The 20,779-nt window shown below is 53.3% G+C and overlaps 8 protein-coding genes across 8 annotated transcripts; 3 read left to right on the top strand and 5 right to left on the bottom strand.

The window, feature by feature from the left end:
* On the top strand, window positions 1–747 carry AYL99_01219 (hypothetical protein; the record flags this gene model as incomplete). Its single annotated transcript, XM_018832735.1, has 1 exon — window positions 1–747. One exon carries the CDS (start codon window positions 1–3, stop codon window positions 745–747), a length of 747 nt encoding a protein of 248 aa, XP_018698614.1.
* A 4,660-nt stretch (window positions 748–5,407) lies between these two features.
* AYL99_01218 (hypothetical protein) lies at window positions 5,408–5,980 on the bottom strand (the record flags this gene model as incomplete). The annotated part of the gene is made up of 1 exon (XM_018832734.1): window positions 5,408–5,980. One exon carries the CDS (start codon window positions 5,978–5,980, stop codon window positions 5,408–5,410), a length of 573 nt encoding a protein of 190 aa, XP_018698613.1.
* A 1,326-nt stretch (window positions 5,981–7,306) lies between these two features.
* Window positions 7,307–8,252, bottom strand: AYL99_01217 (proteasome subunit alpha type-4; the record flags this gene model as incomplete). Its single annotated transcript, XM_018832733.1, has 4 exons — window positions 7,307–7,434; window positions 7,488–7,906; window positions 7,974–8,158; window positions 8,229–8,252. 4 exons carry the CDS (start codon window positions 8,250–8,252, stop codon window positions 7,307–7,309), a joined length of 756 nt encoding a protein of 251 aa, XP_018698612.1.
* A 250-nt stretch (window positions 8,253–8,502) lies between these two features.
* AYL99_01216 (hypothetical protein) lies at window positions 8,503–9,990 on the top strand (the record flags this gene model as incomplete). Its single annotated transcript, XM_018832732.1, has 1 exon — window positions 8,503–9,990. One exon carries the CDS (start codon window positions 8,503–8,505, stop codon window positions 9,988–9,990), a length of 1,488 nt encoding a protein of 495 aa, XP_018698611.1.
* A 785-nt stretch (window positions 9,991–10,775) lies between these two features.
* AYL99_01215 (hypothetical protein) lies at window positions 10,776–13,423 on the bottom strand (the record flags this gene model as incomplete). Its single annotated transcript, XM_018832731.1, has 3 exons — window positions 10,776–12,746; window positions 12,797–13,344; window positions 13,417–13,423. The coding sequence occupies 3 exons, from the start codon at window positions 13,421–13,423 to the stop codon at window positions 10,776–10,778; spliced, it is 2,526 nt and encodes an 841-aa protein (XP_018698610.1).
* Window positions 13,424–14,081: 658 nt separating this feature from the next.
* On the top strand, window positions 14,082–15,020 carry AYL99_01214 (hypothetical protein; the record flags this gene model as incomplete). The annotated part of the gene is made up of 1 exon (XM_018832730.1): window positions 14,082–15,020. The coding sequence occupies one exon, from the start codon at window positions 14,082–14,084 to the stop codon at window positions 15,018–15,020; it is 939 nt and encodes a 312-aa protein (XP_018698609.1).
* Window positions 15,021–15,166: 146 nt separating this feature from the next.
* On the bottom strand, window positions 15,167–16,411 carry AYL99_01213 (hypothetical protein; the record flags this gene model as incomplete). The annotated part of the gene is made up of 1 exon (XM_018832729.1): window positions 15,167–16,411. One exon carries the CDS (start codon window positions 16,409–16,411, stop codon window positions 15,167–15,169), a length of 1,245 nt encoding a protein of 414 aa, XP_018698608.1.
* Window positions 16,412–19,078: 2,667 nt separating this feature from the next.
* Window positions 19,079–20,227, bottom strand: AYL99_01212 (hypothetical protein; the record flags this gene model as incomplete). Its single annotated transcript, XM_018832728.1, has 5 exons — window positions 19,079–19,311; window positions 19,409–19,508; window positions 19,591–19,724; window positions 19,802–19,933; window positions 19,996–20,227. 5 exons carry the CDS (start codon window positions 20,225–20,227, stop codon window positions 19,079–19,081), a joined length of 831 nt encoding a protein of 276 aa, XP_018698607.1.
* Between the last annotated feature and the right edge of the window lie 552 nt (window positions 20,228–20,779).

The following is a 20,779-nucleotide window of genomic DNA, read 5'->3' as shown; positions in this document are numbered from 1 at the left end:
ATGGCGAGAGGAGCTAGCGCCCGCAACGTCGAGTTTGCGACCGAGGTGGTCTCCTGTCGGGAGCCCCGTGACGATGAGCTCTCCGTCATGGAACACTTCGCCAAGCACGCGGCTCGCTGTGAATACTGCTACGACCCATACAAGGCCTACAGAGAAGACAGACCTCTATGTCGAAATGGCCTGTCATATGCAAAGGATGTCGCCAACTACCTGTACGCCAAAGGTGGAAAGCCCTTTTCCCGCATCGACAAAATCAATGGGCAACGGGTCCAAGTCCGCGTCCCCGCCGGTTGTGAAGCCGTCGACCTGCTCATCAAGGCCTTTGACAAGGGTATGAAGCTGGACTCGACAAGGGTTGTTGTCGTCGAGAACACCAAGAGACCTGAGGCTGGTGAGAAGCCGGCAGCCAGAGTTGTCTCTCCTGTCTCGCCCTCGAGACGGAGGGAGTCCCCTAGTGAAGACCGACCGCGAGAAAGACGCTATGTCCGCAACGACTACGATGTGGTGGAAATCATCCCTCACTCCAGCCGGAGGGACCGACAGGAGAGGATCGTTTACCATGATGACCGTGCTGAGGATCGAACGCGGTATCAACGCCGGGAGAGACCCAAGTCGGTCGCCTACACCGGGGGAAAGGGCAGTCTGTATGTCCTAGACGAAGAGGAGAGGCGGCGGCGAGAACGGTACGAACGCCAGCCTGTGGTCATCGTCGCTGAGCCTGGCCAGCGGTTCACCACCAGGCGGTGAGGGACAGGGGCGTTGTAGGGGAGTTTGATGGACTTTTACGGATATGGATCTAATGGAATGTATCAACAATGACACCAACATGATGGCCTACATCACACGAGATGTTCGGGCGGAAAGGCCCCCGGACACACACACGCCGTGAGCGATAAGCACCACACAACTGGATGGTCCAGCGATGAACCGATGCGAAAGGGGAGCACGACTTGCAGCAGTCCAGCCGGGCTCACGTTCGATACGGGTATGATTGGTGTGACACCGCTAGGGTCAGTTGGTTGTCTGACAACACCGTCGTCGGTCTTTTTGCCATTCAGGGTTGTCTCGTTACATGATCATCATCGTGGCAGGGGACTTTATCAACAATTCATGAAAAAAAAGGAGCGCGCAATTGTCTTGGGTTGGGATTACTCATCTATTGTTGCCTTCATCTCACGCGAGGTGATGAGACTCTGGTGCCCCCGACAGTGAGGGGGTTGAATTGTGGAACTCTCTGATGGACATGACACGAATGGGCCAAGGCAGCAGCCATGATATATTGGCACTTGTACAGAACAGTGCGAGGATTGCTGTTCTTCGGAGGCACAGGCTGACTTTTGTTTCTTCGGAGGAAAGAGGGAACTTTGGAAGGGGGTTAGAGATAGTAGTTAGTATTCAGTCAAATGTGAACATGAATAACAACCAACACCTTCTGCCGCCGCCTTTGTGGCGACGATTCCTCCACAGACTCTTCTCTTTCCTTAAAAGACGTGCGCATGACAAAGTCACGCCCTTGTGTGGCACCAGTTGGTGAGATCGTCGCTGGCCTACTGCCTACTTGGGTACGTAGCTATGTAACTAATATGTAAGCACCCCATACGTAATACTTGGTCGTCTGTGCTAGAGAAGTTGGGGAGAGGGATTATCTGCGGAATTTGGCCCCGCGTGGGCTACCCTTGGGCCTGATGTGGCGCTCGCTTGAGGCGGTGCACGAGGCTGAGATGTCATGGTGCAGCGAAGCGGAGCGAGACACTCTCAGCTCAGGAGACCAGTGCAAGATTCAGTAAGGCCCTCGGTCAGGGACGAGACACGAACTGTGTGTGTGGTGGCTGTGGCGGGCCGCTGGCCGCAAGAAGTTCGAGGCTCTGTCAAACACGAGGGGTTGGTTCATTTACAGTACTGTACCGAGTACACCCCCCCATGTTGAAATTGCCATGTCATTTCGTAGTCCTTCCTGTGTGCGTTATTGGTGCATGTCGGGGATTTTGTGGCGTTGGAGGGGGGGCGTTGTGTGTCACACATCGTGTCTGGGTATGGGTGTGGACATGGTTCATTCATCACGCCCCAGCTGCGAGCTGAGTGCTACATACGCAACAGACAGACAGACAGACAGACATCCGATTAATTACACTGGCCGAGTGCTCGGACGGTTGGGTGGTGTTATTATCTACATTCTTCTTCTTGTTCCATTGTTCATTGTTCGTCGACTCACTACTTTGTGATGGCCAGCCAGGCAAGAAACGTTCCGAGATCGACCATGCATACACCGTCTCATCAGGTGGGGGCACTTTTTTCTTTGAATTCATACCAATGAGGTTAGAAATGAATTGTATTCCATGGACGTGTGGGTTGGCGGGTGGCTGTTGTATGCCCCCGTCCAGCCCACTTGTAGCAGAGGTTATTTTTTTTTCCATTCGTTTATCTCTGTATGTATGCATGTACTTGGGATGCATGCGTGTGTTCTATTTTTGATATACCACGGAGGAGATGCTCGCCGAGACATGTCGAGGCCACATAAAAGTATACCAAGACCAAAGCAAGAAGAGGCCAAGAAGGGGCGGGCTGTTTTCTTCTCCATTATTATCATTAAACATCTACAGTCGTAACTCTGGTGCTTTCTCTTATCTCTTTTTTTTGCTGGCTATGAAACTTTAGCTTGTTAACCACGTTCATTCCTCTCGGCACACGATCTACCTAAATTAATAATAATATCCTTGTTCATCACTTGAAGCATACCAGATACAGAAAGGCCATTGGCGGAGGGGGCCCGACCCTGCAAAGTACCACGCCAGGCTCTGCACAGCCACCTCCGTTGCTCTCTCCAGTGTGCCACTTTAGTCAATATTACTTTTTCTCAATGATAATCACCACACACTCCGTTGACGATCGATGGAAAGCCCAGCCACCCTCTGAGGACTTGAAAAGGGACTTTCGCTCATCAATTGAAATACTCGTAAGACCTTGCGTCGGCTTTTTTGACCCGGTTGGAAGCAAGGTCCACCCCGTAGTGGGAGACAAAAGGGATTGAATACTTGCTGCTTGCTTCGATCTTGCCCTCCAGCTCATTATTATTGTTGCTCAAGGCTGACACTATCCCAGCGGACTCCATAAGATTGCGGCTAGAAAACAGCAGACTGTCGAATTCCCGACCTGGTGGCCCCCGGTGGAAAAGCCTGTTGCCTTGGCCGGATGACATAACGTGACTGACTTGAACTTGACATGACTTGTGACCCTCGCCTCCAGGTCTCCTCCAGAGATGGCGCCAAACGATTACCGCCGCTTGTCACACTTCTCGCTCTGATGAATTGCTGCCTGTATGCGGGATTTAGGATGGCGTGAGGTCTTGTAGCTGCAAAGGCAGTGGATGCGGGAATGGCCTCCTCATCCATAAGCCGAACTATATTACGGTCAGATGGTAAGATGCCTGAGACTCGGATGTTTAGGCCCTCCAAACACGAAACCTCCGAGGGGTCTTTTGGTTGTGGAATCACCACCAAAGGGTAAAAGCCTTGTCTCGCACTCACCGGTTCGATCTTGGGTCGAGTGTATGCAAGAGGCAGCCACCGCCTCTCAGCCTTGTGCAACAATGCCAGCGGAGTGTTGCCTCTCATGCTCCATCGAGTGCTGCGGATGGGAATAGGCAGACTCTTTCTCGATCCTGCTAGGCCCGCGAGCTTGTCGTGAGGGATGAGACAAGGGTCAGATTCCCACATCAATTAGTTTCTTCAGGTGTTGTATCGTCACTCGAATGATGATCGTCAATCGCTGCTAGCCAGAGAAAGACGCCTGCATCTGGACGAGCAAACCGGGTTGTCATGGTAGAATTGGGTGTAACAAGACGAAGACATTGGCATCTTCAGGGCGAGGAGTTGTCGCATTACATAGCGTGGCCGCCCGTGTGAGAGGAAAGAGCCACCTGTGCGAGGCCACCCAGCTATGCCCACGATGACAACAGACTGATACTCATGTGTTATCGGCCCAGGGTACCGTGGCATTGATAGTCTCTCTGCAGGCAGCCGTGCACATTGCCTCTCTTCATCCCCGCTCGCTCCAACCCTCGACATTCCGTATATCTGTGGGGCAAGCACCGGGCGGCCGCAGTCAGACATTATGCAAGCTGGATCGAGTGAGTACGGGCTCAAAGCTCCACCAAACATCCTCCCTCATCATACCTATCCCTCTTCGATATGTCTTCCCTTCCCCATCTCTCGTGACCACCATAACATTCAGTAGCGGGACCTTCTCTTCGTCGTACCCAGCGGCGTCAAGGGTCCCTGTTCTCCTCCTTCTTTTGTCGAGACAACAAGACACATTCGGCGATGCCGGATCGAAGAGGTTGCTCGCCGTCCATGGGCCAGCCCACCCAGCCTTGTCGACGTTCTTCGGCGACGACGAGCCCATAGGGTAGCTTGTTGAAATCGACCATGGCGCACCAGGCTGTGGAAGTCAGGATCCCTTTGTTTAACCTTAACCGCCAACTTCCAATGCTCAGCTTCTGGGATCATCCCACCATCCCAGGGCCATTACACCAGGCTCTCGATGGATTCGAGGGGGTAGAGGTCCGGCTGATTCACTGTTCGTGGGAAGTATCCTGTCGGGCCTTGCCAGCCGCACCACGACCAGGACGGAAAGCCTTGCCTCCTCGATAACTTGGGAAACCCGAAATATTCCACCTCAAGCCCCCAAGAAAACCCCCTTGCAGCACGTTTCAGCGCGTCTTCGTGGATTTCGGTCCAATTTTCGCCTCTTTCCGGAAACGGAATTCTGTTCCGCAACTCTTCCTTTGTACCTGGATCGCGATACGCCCAATCACGGAACTCCCATAAGCGTACGGCTTTCCACAAGAGAGCGGCATTGATATAGCGCAGCGGAAGTCCCCAAGCAAGACGTGATGGCAATCTTGGCCTCGAGATTTCTGAATGTAGCCCGAGAATGCGTTGATGATGTCAGCCTGCAAGCCCACGGTCCTCTTCGTGTACAACCTCACGTCCTAGGTATAATGTACAAAGGCTGCTTCCGCCTGAATGTATGTGGCTTGGATAGAGCCGTAGTACCAGATTGCCGGACGTCCCCTCGAGGCAAACTGCACCTTTTCAATCGAGTCTTCTGGCCAAGTGTCGGCAAGGCACCGGAAATATATGCCATAGTCTGTATAGATCAACAGCATGACGGGAGTTTCCCTTCTTGAAATGTCCAGCCACGAGATATCCATGTCGTCTTTTCAAGCACTAGATCCAGGTAGGGCTGTGCCAGCATAAATTACATCTGCCTACGTCGCCGGTGACTTGTGTTATTCGAGGTGCTCCTGGATGAGATCGGGGTAATCCTGCGCAATTGGAGCCAGCAGCCCCAACGATGGTCAGAACGGCTTGTCTGTACACGATATCCACGTTGGCAACCAGCGCATTCAGTCGCCAACGTCGTCTTGTATTATGCATAAGGAATCCAACCACAGATAGCGGAGACCTAAGCGTTTTGTCATCTCAACTGCATCCCTGATGGTCCTTCGAATCCGGCCTGACGCCTTCGCGGCCGTATCTTGGGTCAGTCCTGGCTCTTCGGAAGACGCAGAATGATGTCCCAGTGGTAGTGAAAACTCCCCCGGGTGTCGAGCATCCGGCGCCAATGATGCTGCCGTAGCCTTGAAGGATTCGATGTCTCCCCAGACGTAGGACAAGGCACAATAATGGTCAATAAGGGATCCAACGAGCACTTCGACAGCCTCAACATCGATCAGACGGAGCTTGAAGGATCTGGCCGCCTTATCTAAGGTGTCTGGCGGGAGCGAGGCCTCACAATTTGCCCCATGCTCCGAGTGGCACATCTCCAGCCAACCCTGGAATAAATCAGGCTGTGCTCCCTCGTCAGAGAGAAGTCTTCCGCCTCTGGATTTCGATTCTTCGGGAAGATGTTCATCGAGGCAGGTCAATTCCAAGAGCTGCTCAAAGCCGTGAGACAATTGAAAAGCCCGGGATCTCATTCTAAAAGATAGCATGGCCTTTTGGCGTGTTTCCGTTGTTTGAACGTCCTCGTCCATCCCGCGTGGATTCCCCGCCCAAGGACCAAAGTATCTGTTGTCATCACATAGTAGGTAAACCAAGAATTGTCGTGCTTCTGGCTGGTGGCCGTAAGATCTTCATGGGGATAGACTCTCCTATACGCTCGGAGCCACAGCTGGCACAACGGACAAGATGGCGGTCGGTCCGCCTTTCGCCAAAGATAGATCCTGGTGCGCAGAGGAACGCGACTCCGGTTTTGTCTATGCCGTCGAGATTGTACACATTGCCGATGACTGAAGATGTCAAGTCCTCGCTCTGACAGCGTCCCTCTCAGGACATGTTTCCACTCAATCTTGGAACACACGTTCCACAGAGTGAAGTAGCGTCAAAATTGGGCTCGTTGTCCGACGAGTCGAGGTAGGAATTGTCGTCGGAGGCCGGTGCCGCGTGTGAACCTTTCTTCTCGAGCCGCTCGACAATTCCCCTGAATATGCGCCGCCTGATTTTCTCCATGAGTGTGGGAGGACTGAATGAGGCTTTGTATCGCTTGAGGGCAAAGTGAGAATGCGGGGGACGGAGAGAATCGATTCCCTGTCGAATACGAGGTTTAGCAGTCAATGAAAGCGACCGCCACGTCGTGGTCTCCCCCCCGCCCGCCTTTTTCTTGACTTAGACTGAAGTTTCAATGGTTGAAGTCGTTCTGGGATCGTCGAGAGTCTTGGTTGGTTGTAGTTCTTCTCGTCTGCCCAAATGGCCACAGATTCTCTTCCGCAGAGCTGGTGCCCATTCTACATGTCGATGCCCGATCCGGGTCGTGGCAGTTTCCAAAACCCTATATTCCTGTAAGAGCTTCCATGTATCTTTGCGGAGGACAATCGAAATTTTTGAGTCAAAGGGCATCTTGATACTTGCACCAACGGGAGCAGCCATGATCAAACGCCAAGACGCTTCCGAGAGATCTTCATCTGAGGAGGAATAGATGGCAAATGGAGCATTGCAAGGTTTCCAATTGGCATTCATGGATGACCTTGCAGACAAGACAGCGTCTACCCATGACCATTGGAATTCGAGAACTGTGGTTCTTTCAATAGCGCAATGTCAACCGTTCGCCATGAACGCCCGGTGCTATGCGATGCTGCCTTAAATTTCCTGCCTTTTCTCTGTAACTTGTAGAAACGTACAAACCCCGACAGCACTAGTGTGATTTCCACCTAAAAAGACAAGTTGAGGATCTGCCGTCTTCTCACGGCCCGGTTTGACTCTCACCTCCGTCTAACGCTGACTGTGGATGTAGCACCAGCAAGCACCTAGCCGGTCTCGGGTTCCTCTTCCTTGGCCAGACCGTGTTCTTTGAGGAGGGTCATGATTTCGTCGCCGGACCAGAGATGGTGGTATATCTTGCCATCTTTGGTCTTTCCCACGGTCGCAAACTCGACTACACAAGCACTCGTCAGCAAATGGTCTTTCGTCTGGGTGATGCAAACTCACTTTTCTCGCTGCTTAGTTTCGTCGAGTCCATCGTCTTACTCAACACCTTCACCGCCATGCCACATGCCTCCTTCAGGTCACAATCCTCCTTGTAATCCTGCTTCAAGAGGCTCTGTGCACTAGCATTGTTTGCTCCTACACTCGTAGCCTTCCACCCCCCGTAGTTGCCCGAAGGATTGCTTTGGTAGAGTTGAAACTGCCGTTGAGGATCCCAGCCGGCGTAGATAAACGAAACTCCGAAAGGCCGCAGACCACCATGTTGCGTGTATCCCTGCTTCAAGTCGCACAAGCGGCGCACCAACTGTTCGCAGGGGATGTCTTCGTTGTAGGTAAGGAGGTATCGCTGAGCAGCTTGTCGAGCGAAGTTGATGAGGATGTTGGCGTCAGCAGTCATTCCTGCCACTGCACAAATCATGTTACTGCATGGAAGAGACGATCAGTATGTGGCCCTGTCTAGCAATCACTTCCCCAAGCCAGGAGACATACTCGTTCAGGATATACAGCTTCTCGGCCGAAGTGTCTTGCTCCAGCAGTTTGCTTGTCACTTTCCGCTCCGCAGCAAGGACGATACCATCCTGTGCCAATATCCCTAATGCAGTGCCGGCGTGCGAGATAGCTTCGAGAGCATATTCGACCTGGTATAAGCGGCCTTCGGGGGAGAAGATGGTGGTCTGGGGAGTAAGTTAGCAGCTGTGTCAATCAAACACCCAGTGTGGTATTTCAAACGCAAGGAAAACTCACCCTCGAATCGTATCTGCGAGACATGCTGGGCGATCTATTGCGAATGGAATTTGAACAGATAGCAAGTGGCAGCCGAAGAGAGGTAAATGGAAGAGGGAGAGAGAAATAGTCCATGAGGATTGACGCAGGCACGGGCTCTCACGCGTCGCCCGCTGTTCAGCCAATCATCTCCCAGGAATTTTCCTCCAACGACTGGCACCAGAATTGCCCGGGTCAGTATGTTGTTCTCTTTTCTCTGCACCTGAAGTCAGGACACCTGCTACGTCCCGTGAAAATGAGTGGCAAGCTGAAGTCTACATACCGATCGGGCCCTGTAGGACCTCCCCTGCCGTCAGGGTGGACAGAGCACAAAGCACCCACCGGCCATACCTACTACTACAATGTGGAGACGAAGCAGTCTACCTATACTCGACCCAGTCTTCCCTCTGATGAGCCCCTCCGCATCGACTATGGCGCAAGTGAGCCTGACCATGTTGTACGTGCCTCAATGCAGGCAATGGATGAGTTCAACAGAAACAGTGCCACGGCGCAACCGGGCCATTTCACCGGGGGCAGAAGTTATCAAGAACATTCCCGTCCGAGACGCAACCAGGGAGACCGCCCGAAGTCGAAAGCACCTATACCAAACTGCACACCGTGGGTGCTGGTGAAGACAAAACTAGGCCGGAGGTTTGTCCATAATACCGAGACAAAGCAGAGTTTATGGAAATTTCCGCAAGATGTCATGATGGCGGTGATTGAGATGGACAGGCTGGAGTGGGAGGCTAAGAAAAAGGCAGAGACCGAGCAGCAAGAGGCCACGAAGGAACGTGAGAAATCACACCCAAGGGACGACACACCGAGATCAGTGACACCCGCCAGGGAAAGATCTCGAGCATCTATTGGGCCTGAAGAGTACGACAGCGACGAGTACGAGGAAGTCGAAGTGACAGATGACGAGGCGGAAGCGGTCGACGAGCCCTCAAAGCGACCTCGTCTCTCCCACGAGGCTGAAAGGGAGAACCCACCTCCTGCTGGACCTGTAGAATTCGACGAAGACGACATAGCCTGGCAACTGGCGCAGATGGAGGGCGGTGACGGTTATGGAGAGGAGGGCCAAGACTACATACACGGCGATGGAGGAGAGGGGGAACAAGATGAAGACGACGACGAAGGTCTCCCTCTAACCGCGGAGGACAAGATCGCACTCTTCCGATCCCTGCTCGACGACTCCGGCATATCGCCCTACTCCACCTTTGAAAAGTTGATCGAAGACGTGGCGCTAATAGAAGACCCGCGGTACGTCGCACTACCAAACACCTCGTCACGCAAAGAGGCCTTCGTGGCCTGGTCCAAGGACCGCATCGCAGAGCAGCAAGCCCTCAAGGCCTCGGCGGCCGCGACACAGCAGCACAAGAAGGACCCCCGGGTGGCGTATCTGCGCTTCCTCCAGGAGCACGCGACGCCGAAACTGTACTGGCCGGAATTCCGGCGCAAGTTCAAGAAGCACCCCGAGATGCTGGAGCGAGCGATGCAAGACAAGGACCGCGAGAAGCTCTACCGAGAGCTCGTGGCCAAGTTGAAGTTGGGCGACGCCGAGCGGCGGAAGGAGTTGGTGGGCCTGCTCAAGGGCGTTGTCGGCGTCGACAAGGCCAAATTGGACAGGGACAACTTTGCCCCGGGCGACGCTCTGCCAGACGCGGTCCTGCGGGACGTCCGGTTCTATATCGTGGAACCTGCCCGGAGGGATGAGCTTGTAAAGACCTTCTTGGAGACGCTGTAGAGTGAGTTAGATAGTAAGGAGCATGTCACATGTCTGTCTGGGGACTGTAGAGAACCACACTATGTAGTCCAAGGAGTGAGATACAGGAGAACCCTCTCCTCTTTTGCTTCTCGATCCTATTCTTACTACACGACCATCTCACCGTCAAAGCACAAATTTCAAAGCTGCGATTCATATCTATATCCTTATCCAAACCACAGGCCTTGGCCCCAGCCCCGGCCCCAAGCTCTGACAGGTCCTGACTCGCACGTACAAAGTGAACTTTGAAGCAATTTGGGCTATTGTGAATACCATTCATGCATGCATGCATGCTGCCTGCGCGTCGTGGACAGACTAAACAAACTCACTCACTCACTCAACTCCAACACATACTCCGTAAATAATACATAACCAACCAGCCCTTCCAAGAGCTCTACTGTGTAATCTAGCTAGCTAGCTGGCTAGCTAGCATTGAACGTTGCGGACGCGAGCGAGGCCTTTGAGTGATGGCTACCTACGTTGATGCCAGAAATTGAAAGCACGGAGGAGAGAAGATGAACTGTGCTCGTGATGGCACTTTTCATCAGCTGGGCTCCTCATACAGTTACAATTGCATTGCTTGGTTCCCACATCACAACTCATCAGGGGTATCAATGCTTTCCACACTCTTGCTATCCATACGCCGCACGGTGAGAGGCAAGCCTCCCTTTAGTCTCCTTTACCCTATCCAAACATCCCAGCTCGTCCAAAGCACATCTTCCGCCACCCTCGCCCTTCTTTCGATCACCCATCTCCTGGTTCGCTCCCTATGCACCAGCTGTACCACCTCCGTCACCTCCGCCGCTGCCGCGTGACTCGGCATCAACTCGCTGCAACATCCCCGTCAAGACGCCCAAGCTGGCCTGTGCCTCGGGATTCTGCTCCAGACACCTCTTGATCACAGCAAACTGGTGTTCTCCGACGGTGTGTACTTGGGTGCATAACTGCACGACCGAAGGGGACGAGGCTAACTGGGGACCAAGTACTTTCTGAGCCGTAGCCATGGCGGCGTTGAGCGGGGGTGATGGCTGAAGTGGTTGTTGGGAAGGTTGCCGGTGGGGCTGTGGGAGTGACGATGGAGGAGTGGCCGATGGAAAGGCTGCTGTCACACCGAGGCCATGTTGAGCCTGAGATATTCCATTCGCTCCTTGCTGACTTGGCATCGGAGATTGATCGTAAGGGAAGTTGCCTTCATGAGGCGTGATGGGAGTTTGAGCGATGAGTCCACCTCCGACCGTGGGACTGGCAGCCGTAGCAGGTGTTCCATCAATCAACGTCGCAGGTGCATTGTGTGGTAACTCGCTGTTCTTGATCACAATCGGGACTAGAAGCATTCTCTCCTGAGCGGGATCCGGAAAATCGGTTTCGAGTTTCTTGACGAAAGTAGGCATCTCCTGACCCTTATCCAGCGGGATCAAGTAGATGTCTTTGATTGCCGGATTCGTATGTTGGATCCCAACCCCGAAGCGGTCCTTGTTCTTGAAATACCGGAAGAACTTGTCAAATTGCTCCTGATCACGCAAGCTTGCGGGCTCTGGCATACACACAATGACCAGATCGGACGTATTGCTGTATTCAAGACCACAAAGGTATTCGTCCGCTCGAGCAGGCTGGATTCGACCTCCTATGTCGATTTCAGGCGGGATGATCTGGTCGTAGGTCAAGCGTAACGTATCGGCATCGGGAGTAGCCCCCGCTGCATATCTTGCTACCGCCTGGAATCGGCCTAGGTTACCGCCGTTGACAATTCCTCGCCAGATGATACTGTCAGCCTCAGCAGATTCCTTGGGTGAATAAGGCGGTGACTCGGCCTCCTCGTCCTTGAGCAGCTCATCGATATCTGCGTCAGCTTTGGTGCCTGGAGCGATGGGTTCTCGGACAGCGACGGTCGGCGAGGTCGTTTGAGGTAGTTCACCGAACCGCTGATTCTCGCCGTCGGGAGAACCTTGGACGTTCGACCAGACTTTGTCAATGTCGAAGTTGGCCGACGATTGTCGCCGGGTGGTATCCACAGATGGTCTCGGTCTGGAGCCTTTTCCGGGAGCGGCGGGCGTGACGGAGGGACTTCTCAGGCCAGGGCTCTTTACATCTCCGTCTGGTTCGGCAACACTAGGTTTGCGTACAGGAGCATTCGAAGTCGCAGACTCTGCTGCAACCTGCCTCGATTCGTCCACGTATTCCTCGCCCTTGTGTGTGCGCCTTATTCTCGGCCCCGGCTCTTCCACGATGGTGTGTTGTTTCTCCATCTCTTTCATAACAGCTGCATCCTTTTGCTTCTGTTCATCACTTGCCATGTCCTTCGGGTCCATCGACGCCAGGGTGTGAGGAAGGAGATCTCCATTCAGCAGCCGCACACCTAACGTGCGGTTCTTCTTCACGTTAAAGGTTATCGCCCGTAATTGACCCTTGTAGGCTTCGTTGGGGTCAGCGCTCCCACCGACCTGGACGTGATACAGAGCATGCTCCATGCGTAGGCCAATCTGGTTGGCAACTTCTGTCGCGGATGTGCCGGTGGGAATACTGTAGTCGCCTTGCTTTACGGCTTCTTTGATTTGCTGTTCTATGAGTTTGATCAACGTAGACGCAGCATGCTTCCTTGTAGTATTTGTAAGTTCCTTCACCTCCACCGCCACCGCCGAGACAGGTTCTGATCTGGACACCGGCCTGGATGGGGTCTCGGCCTTGACTGCTATGGTGCCATTGGTATCAGCAGCGGGCGTCCCTCGTGCCTTCTTGTTCTAATGGCATGTTAGTAGGTGTCTATCGACTCGCGCCAGATATATCGTACCTTTACTTCGGGGACAGAAGGGGACTCCTCGTGTTTACGCTTCTGGCCAGTGGCCGGAGTCTGTGCCGCCGGGGTTTCGTCGACATCCTGAGAAGCGACGCGAGACACGGCCTCGCTCGTGCGACCAGTAGCCGATTTTCGACCCTTCCGGCCACCTTTCTTCTTCCCTTTTCCCGTGTCTCGCGATTGGGCCCCCTCTTCCCACGGCCTCTCCCCCCGTGCGATAGCTGCGACCAATTCCGCATGGTCCTCGGGACGACATTGTTCGCAAAAGTATTGTGCAGGTTCATAATCCTCCGGAAGACCCATACAGCCGTTATGTTGCCACGCGGAGCAGTTGTCGCAACATATCATGGCTCGGGGAACATCTTCCTCTTCTTCGTAGGTGCCACAGACACAGCGAATGATCTCGTCGCTCTCGTCTTGTTCTGCCGCCTTGGCTTTGGAGGCCTTTCCTTTGCCTTTTTTCTTCGCAGGGAGACCATCGGTGATATCGCGATCCTTGGAGTGATGGCCTTTGGTCGCGCGACCTGAGCGTCGCGGTTCTTCTGTAACTGTGTCAGTAAGGTTCAACTGAACGGGCGCGTATCGAAAGCGACCGAGGTAATGGCAATGCTTACCAGCCATGGCGACAATAATGACGAGTCGCTAGACACTACAATGTACACGATACACGCAGGACGTGGGCGCTTGTCATCAACCACGTCTAATATCGCGATCTACGACAAGTTTGGAGTAGTAGAGATAGTGTCCACGAGACCAGTTGCCTCCAGACTCGAACAGACTAATAAACACTGCCAACGGCACGCTGCCAGACTCTGACGGCAGGCAGTGCGCGATGGAATAACAAAGGCGACGAGTCCCTGGCTAATGTTGCGATGATGATATGGAGATAGGAGAGAGGAGTTTGGATGCGGTTGCGGGCAGCGATGAAAGTGGCAAGCAACTCCTCAAGGTCTGAGCTGCGACAAACTGCCGCCAAGAAAGCGGAGGTTGCAGTAAGGGTCCAAAAGCTGTGATTGGCTGGGGCCGCAGGCGAAAGAGGAGGAGCCGTTCGATTACCAGCAGCGGCGCTAAAGCAGCGGCATAATTGACCCTGATACGTGAACAGCCTGACGTAATCAAACAAGACAAAATAGGCATCCCGAGATCCACCAGTTTCGGAGTTAGTAGGTCGTGGTGACAATTATTCGAGGCTTTACAAGTCCTTTCTTGTTCTGCTCGAAGCACGCAGGTCGTCTCCTTCACTACGAGCATTATTTTCGAAAAATCGAGGGATGAAACCATGGCCGACGTCCGAGCCCTCCTTGCTGCAGAGCGGCAGGCTCGCCGAATCACGCACCCTCACCTCACCTACACTAAATCAGGTATGCTGATCTGTACTGTCTGCAACCTGAACGTCAAATCCGAGGCCCTCTGGGAAGGCCACCTCAAGAGCGCAAACCACCGACGGAACGCCGCTCAGGCCGCTGCACAGGAGAACGCCAATGTAAACATCGGGACAAACGCAGGCAAGGGAGTCAAGAGAAAGATTGAAGATGTCGAAGACGACGACGACGATGCACCACGAGAACGAGATCTAGCGGAGATCGACGCGAGAAAAAAGCCGAAGTCACGGCCAGAGAGCATTAATGTGGTGGGGGACAAAGGAGAGGGCAGTATACACGCACAAGTGCTGCCTCCGCAGAATGAAGATCACGACGGGGCGGCAAAACAGTCGACACCAATTGCGTCAGCAACGGAGAGTGCACCTCCGACAAACGGCTCTACACAACCACCTGCAGTGGATGAAGACGAGTGGGCGGCCTTTGAGCGTGAGGTTGCACCACTGGCCACAGCGCAGCCGGACTACGCCTCGGCCGCAACGATTGTCGCAGCACCCGTCACAACAGCCCAGCTCCAAGCCCAGGAAGAAGAAGACAAACGGCGGAAGTTGGAGACAGAAGCAGATGACGAGAAGGAAGATGAAGAGAGAAGGATCGAAGAGGAATTCGATGTGATGGAGGAAATGGAGGAACGAGTGCGAAAACTTCGAGAAAAGAGGGACGCACTGAGAAGCGGCATAAAGGCAGGAACGGATATGGGGCAGGACATTAAATCGATATCTGCTGATACTGCTGGGCAGGATGCAGCGGACAGCCGTGCTGGAACACTACACGGCACGGGCGAAGAAGAGGATGAGAAGGAGGAGGAGGAAGAGGAAGAAGACGAGTGGTATTCGTGAGACTCATAATGTTGCCAAACTAGGAATATGCAACATCGACATTCAATCGACATTCAATCGTCACTCGCTGGCCGCCCTCGTGCAAAAGCTCTATAATGTCTGGTCATAATGTCCCTCAGATCGAGAATGCGGCAAATGTGCAAAAATCAAGCAAAGTCTTCGCCCATGACATCCTCTATCTCCACAACACCTGTCACCTCGTTGTGATCAACAATCCCAAGTAATGTGCCTCGTTTGAGGAATTCTTTGCCGCGACCGCATCCCTCGTCTCGCATCTGGTGAATCCATTTCTTGCACTCTTCAACCGTGGTTGAGCTGAGGACAGATATCCAGTCGGTCCTCTCAACCTCCATCCTGCCATGCTCGTCCACCGCGCCTGAGACAGGTGCAGAGGGATCTCGTAGGTTCTGAATTCTTCGAGGACCTATCATGTGCGTTTGAGAAGTTCGGACGAAACCACGGGGTGACCTCACTGCGGCCACAAGCACATCCAAGCACAAGAGCGGATGATTCGGTTGTGGCACCGCAATTGGGACTTGGGCCACCGCAGTCGCCAGTTCAGATATTCTCTGTGCGCTTGGAGTGCACGTTTTCAGGGCCGCGCCAATGGCACCGCCAGGATGATTTGCCGCAAAAATGGCGGGCGTCTGAAGTCCGGCAGCAGCATGGAGTTCGTCTGCGACTGCAAGGGCCAGGCTGTCACCCAGAGCCAGTGTGATGGTCGTCGAAGTTGTTGGAGCCGAGACTCCAAATGACGAAATCTCGGATTCATGGATGGTGGTGGGTAGCAGGATGTTCGTCGAGGCCTGTCTTCCGAAATGGGAGAGCAGAGGACAAGTGGTCGGACTCAGGTGCGCCGTCATGACGATTAGTGGTACACAGGGATCTATATGTGGAAGCAGAGTTAAGAGTTCAGGAGTTCTGCCAGAAAATGTGATCATGATAACCGTATCAGAGGGCCGAACGACTCCCAGGTCACCATGGAGAGCCTCAACCGGGTGGAGAAAAATGGCATGAATACCCAGCGAGACGAAAGTGGCGACAAGCTTCTTTGCGATGTGGCCAGACTTGCCAACGCCAGTGAAGATGGTCTTTCCATGGCGCGTCTCTGAAAGAATGATTTGACGGATGGCTCGAAGAAGAGAATCCTGGACCTCTGCAGAATGGGTGTATAGTTCCTCGAGATGAGAGAGGGCCTGGCGTTCAGTGGCGAGCACATGCAGGGCCTTCTTAATTGTTCGACTGTCTGGTTTGAACGTCTTCTCGTCAAAGCCCGCTGGTATTTCCGGCGGTGTAATTGGCAAGGCTTCAATTTGTTCTGGAAGCGGGCCATATAATGGCATGGAAGGCGTGAGTGGCGTTGGGAGAGAAGCCTGGAGAGTGTAGGCCATTTTGAGAGACTGGGTCCAGCCTTTCGTGGCGTGGAACACCCAAAAAAAAGTGCTGGGAGTTCAAATCTGCCACCACCCAGTCTGAGCAGAAATGAGGACAGTAGGCTCTATCAATATGACAAGCGCTTCAAGAATGTACTTTTTCGTGATGATCGGATTGGAATGTGAGTATCGAATCTCACCATCACCACGGTCGTGGGTCAGCGATCGATGAAGCGCAAATCAGACGGCCACTCCAGATTGCGAACAGAGTATATTGAGATCATGACGCCATAGACGTTGCGAAATAGGCAACAGACACGGGGAGGCGCGTACAACCTGGTTGTACTTGGAGTCAGGGTAGGAAAACAACGGAGAAGTGACAAAGGAGAGGATATCAATGTTGTTTTCCCGATCAACTTATCGCCCGCGTTGCGACCGTCGAGGAGGAATGCCGACAAGGGAGTGGATGGCCAGGGTACGGGATGGGGGGGAGGCTAGATTTTTACCACTGCTGCGGTGTATGTTTCGTGCCTATCAGCGGAGTAAGTCGAAGAGCTGGGAGCCTTGGGTGAGAATGGGCCAGAAAGAAGTGGGTTTCCGGCGAGAGTCGATTTGTCTAGCTCCCACAGAGGAAGAAAAAGAAACGGTGCAGGTGAGATAAGGTTTTGTGGTGGTATTGAGAGATTGAGAGGGCAAAGACGAGAGACATTGGTCAGTTTCAGAGACCAGCCGCTAGATAAGTCAGTCGCACTCGGCGAGATCATGCAGTTGGCCAGCGACAGGAGAGAAAGAGGACCGCCTGCGGGGGGGAACCTCCCAGGGGGTTGGTTGATGATGAATTGATTACCTCCTCTGGGGACCGATGGTCAGGGATGGTGGATGGCGCAATTGAAGAGGCGAAGGACGCAAGAAAGGAAAAGACGACGCGGTTCACGGAGTACGGAGTATGCACGGAATAGAAGACACGGTGATGAAGTTGAGCGTGCATTGAACGGCAGAAAAAGAGACAACGGCCGCTATCTAGGCTATCTAGTGGGGGCGCTGCTTGCGTCTTGGGGTCCTGACGAGCAGCTCTTCCGTTCTCCCTTGGGATCCCTCGAGCTCTCCGGGGGAAGGAAGGAAGCATACGCAGGCACTTCGCGCCTAAGCTTTAGTTAAAAGTTACTGTACTTATCCAGCTCCACTTACTTACTAGCAATATTTATGTCCCTCCCAATGTATCCCTCCACTCACCCAGCACTCGTCTACCTGACCAGGAAGGACTTCGACCCAGCACTCCTCAGCTCTGCCAGTGTGCAGTCAGGCACACGACGACACCCCACGGCATGCACTCGCGAGCATCTCTCTCTTTCTGCCACCTGAATCAGCACCTTGCGCCGACACGGAAACGAGGGTCGAACCCAATCACCTCGGCTACTCACAGCATGTGCTTTCTCACGCCCGTACCGAACCTTCAGCGCCTACTGTACGGAACTACGCGCTGATGACAAACCCCTCCTGTTCTTCCTCCCAATTGCGGCCTACCCAAGGCCCTTGACCGCCTGGTAGACCTTGGAAGCTGACGGAACCACCGCAGTCGGGAAGGGAGGCTACCCGCGGCTTGCAGTTTGAGGTTCGGAACCCCTTGTCAACACTCCATTCGCTTAGCCTCCCAACCAGACAGCATATCGGCGGTACCTGATCTGCGCTTTTGTGCAACAACGCTAAAATGCTGAGGTGGCCATATCAACCGTGACCTTTTCACAGACACATGCATAACACGAAGTATGTGAGTCCGATCCTCGGCCATGGCTGGCTATTGTTTGGCGGCCGGCCAGACTCGTTGGAGCGTCGTATCACATTGCAAGGCATGCGCCTGCTGTGATCACTATTCTCTGCACACCTGGGCGTGGGCTTCTGTTCAGACACATCCGACGACTAGATGTAGTTTCTCATCATGAGTCAATACAGTGCACGCACTCATGTCGACATTTCAAAGGAACCTTGCTATCACACTGCATAAAAACCATTGCAGCCTGGCATCATCACAGAGCCTGGTGGGTGACTCTTTGCTTCCCTACTTCTCCATTATCCCTCCCTGCCGCCAATGACACGGCCTCCAACACTTCATCTGGGGAGAAGATCGTCGGAGGACCAACCCTACGATCTGGACAAGGCATGAGCATTTTGACAGCAACCTCACGCAATCCAATTGATTCAATAACCGTTCAATTGGAGTTGTGTGAGGCTAGACATATTGCTGAAGACACTCCACTGTTTTGTGAAATGTCTATCTTGGTGCACACGACGTTCCTTGCCGCTTCTCCCTTTCGCGGCTTTTGCTGCTTTCGAGGCGGCATTTCCTCCTTCAAATGACGGGTTTCCCCTGGATACTCCACGCAGGAGTCGTCGTATAGCCCGACGACACGCAGTCCGCGCTTTGACCGGGGTACCGCTCTGTCCGCTGCTCCTCGATGAGGTATGTCAACCTCTCTTTCTGAAAAAGCGTACCCTAGCGACTCGAGCTTCCAAGGTATCACCCTAGAGGTCCGGTCCATGGTTCATCGACGAAACAAACCACTGATTGTTTCCAGTATTACTGGTGCATCAACTCCATCTCCTGAATGCAGAAAACCACATCCTGGTTGGCAGTGTTGGATAACCGCCCTGCTCCTTTTTCAATGTTTTCATATAGACTGTTCACGGTCATGGAAAGTCGTCCAAAATCAAAGCCCCCTTATGCGGGACCGCCTTCATATGCTCCAGCGCCTTTACCTCTCTTCTTTTTGCAAAGTCCAAGATAGGCTCGAAATTTCGACATTTGTGTTCCCGAAAGAAGTCAGGGAATTGTTTCGGAGGGTTGCCAACCCAGACGAAGGGTAGGAGGCCAGTGTCTGAACTGCACATGAGGGCCTGGCGGAGTGTGTCGAGACAGTGCCCTAATACAGACGCACAAGGTCAGTGGAACTTCTTCTTGATCGAGACGAACACAAGAGAGTGACTCTATCGAGGTGAAAAGAGAATGCTCCCGCTTACCAATATGGAGTTTGACGATGCGATCGCCGTCGGCGAACTCGCCTATATTGTGACTCTGGTAATACTCGTAGTTGAACCAGAGTCCTCGGCGTAAAAGGTTCTAGGTCCAGGTTAGCGATAGCTCCAGCATTGGTGTTGCGCCCCTGAGAGGCTTTTGGGCCGAAGAAACATTGAATCCTTACCAAACAGTGGATCTGATGGGTTACTTCCACAAATGCCACATAGCCAGGACCCCCATAGTCCTCTCCTACCATGACACGATCCAACTCTAGTCCGGACTTTTTGGCCTCATCGACCGATAGGACAATGCCTTTGACTGGACATCGGAAGGAGTGTTAGAAACCGTAATCAGTAGACACCGGAAGTGCAATGTCCAGGCGAGGCTGCACTCACGCTCAGTGCCCAGCTCCTCCCACGCCGCGTCCACTTCAGGGCTCGCGGGTTGTCGATAAATGGATTCCGTATAGAAAGACGCGTTGAACCGTCTGCTGTTGTAATGAATGTCTACATCTTGCTCAACAGGGCCTGATAAATTCGGTGTTAGTGCACACGACATAACTTCAGAAACACGTAGGTCCAAAGCTCACTCCAGCTCTGTGAGGTGTGAGCGGTGCACACCCTGTCTAGCTGACTATGTCGGTAGACTCGAGCACCATAAAAGGTGAACGCATTGGAGACGACGAGCACTAAAGCACAAAACGTCCACCACACAAGTTTCTTGGATATCGAGACAGGCTTTTCACGGGTCTGGGCTCTTTCGATCGAGTCGTCTTTGAGATCTTGCAAAAAGGGCACGTTGGATTCTTCGTACGAATCCATGATCAGTCGTCGAATGGATGCTCGCCAATTTGCAACACGAGATGCAACGGGTACTTTGCACTTAGTCCTGAGCCTTTGTGGTCAACATCGATAACGAAGGTCTTCAGTAGAAGAAAATTCCAGGAGATAACCCAGACCAGAGTCTAGGGGAGGTGGTCGGCTTCCCCCCGGTCGAGGATCATACATGGCGAGTGTTTGATCTTTTTTTGGCACCGGCGAATGGCCACTCGATCAAAGAGGAAGGGAGACTCCCAGTAAGGTGTGGCGCTTGACCTAGTCGTGATCCTGGAGAGTGGCCGGCGTCCCACACAACATATTACAATACATTGATGATGGGCTAGAAGACGGGCCATTGCGGTTGCATGGACACGTGTTGGATGGGATGGAGGTACACTCCTTTGCATGCCTGAGATCCGATTTGGATCTGGACATGAGCATTGGGGATCGTTCCAGCAACCCCAGTGCCGACCATCGCAACTACTGCGTGCCTTGGCTCTGCCCGAGGCATCGCGGGAACCTCGTCTCAGTTGAAGAGATGTGAGATGACACTCG

The sequence above is a fragment of the Fonsecaea erecta genome, assembly GCF_001651985.1.
Source record: "Fonsecaea erecta strain CBS 125763 chromosome Unknown Scaff1, whole genome shotgun sequence".
NCBI classification, from domain to species: Eukaryota; Fungi; Ascomycota; class Eurotiomycetes; order Chaetothyriales; family Herpotrichiellaceae; genus Fonsecaea; species Fonsecaea erecta.
Note: the sequence above shows the minus strand (reverse complement) of the source record. Positions and strands in the feature narration are given on the sequence as shown.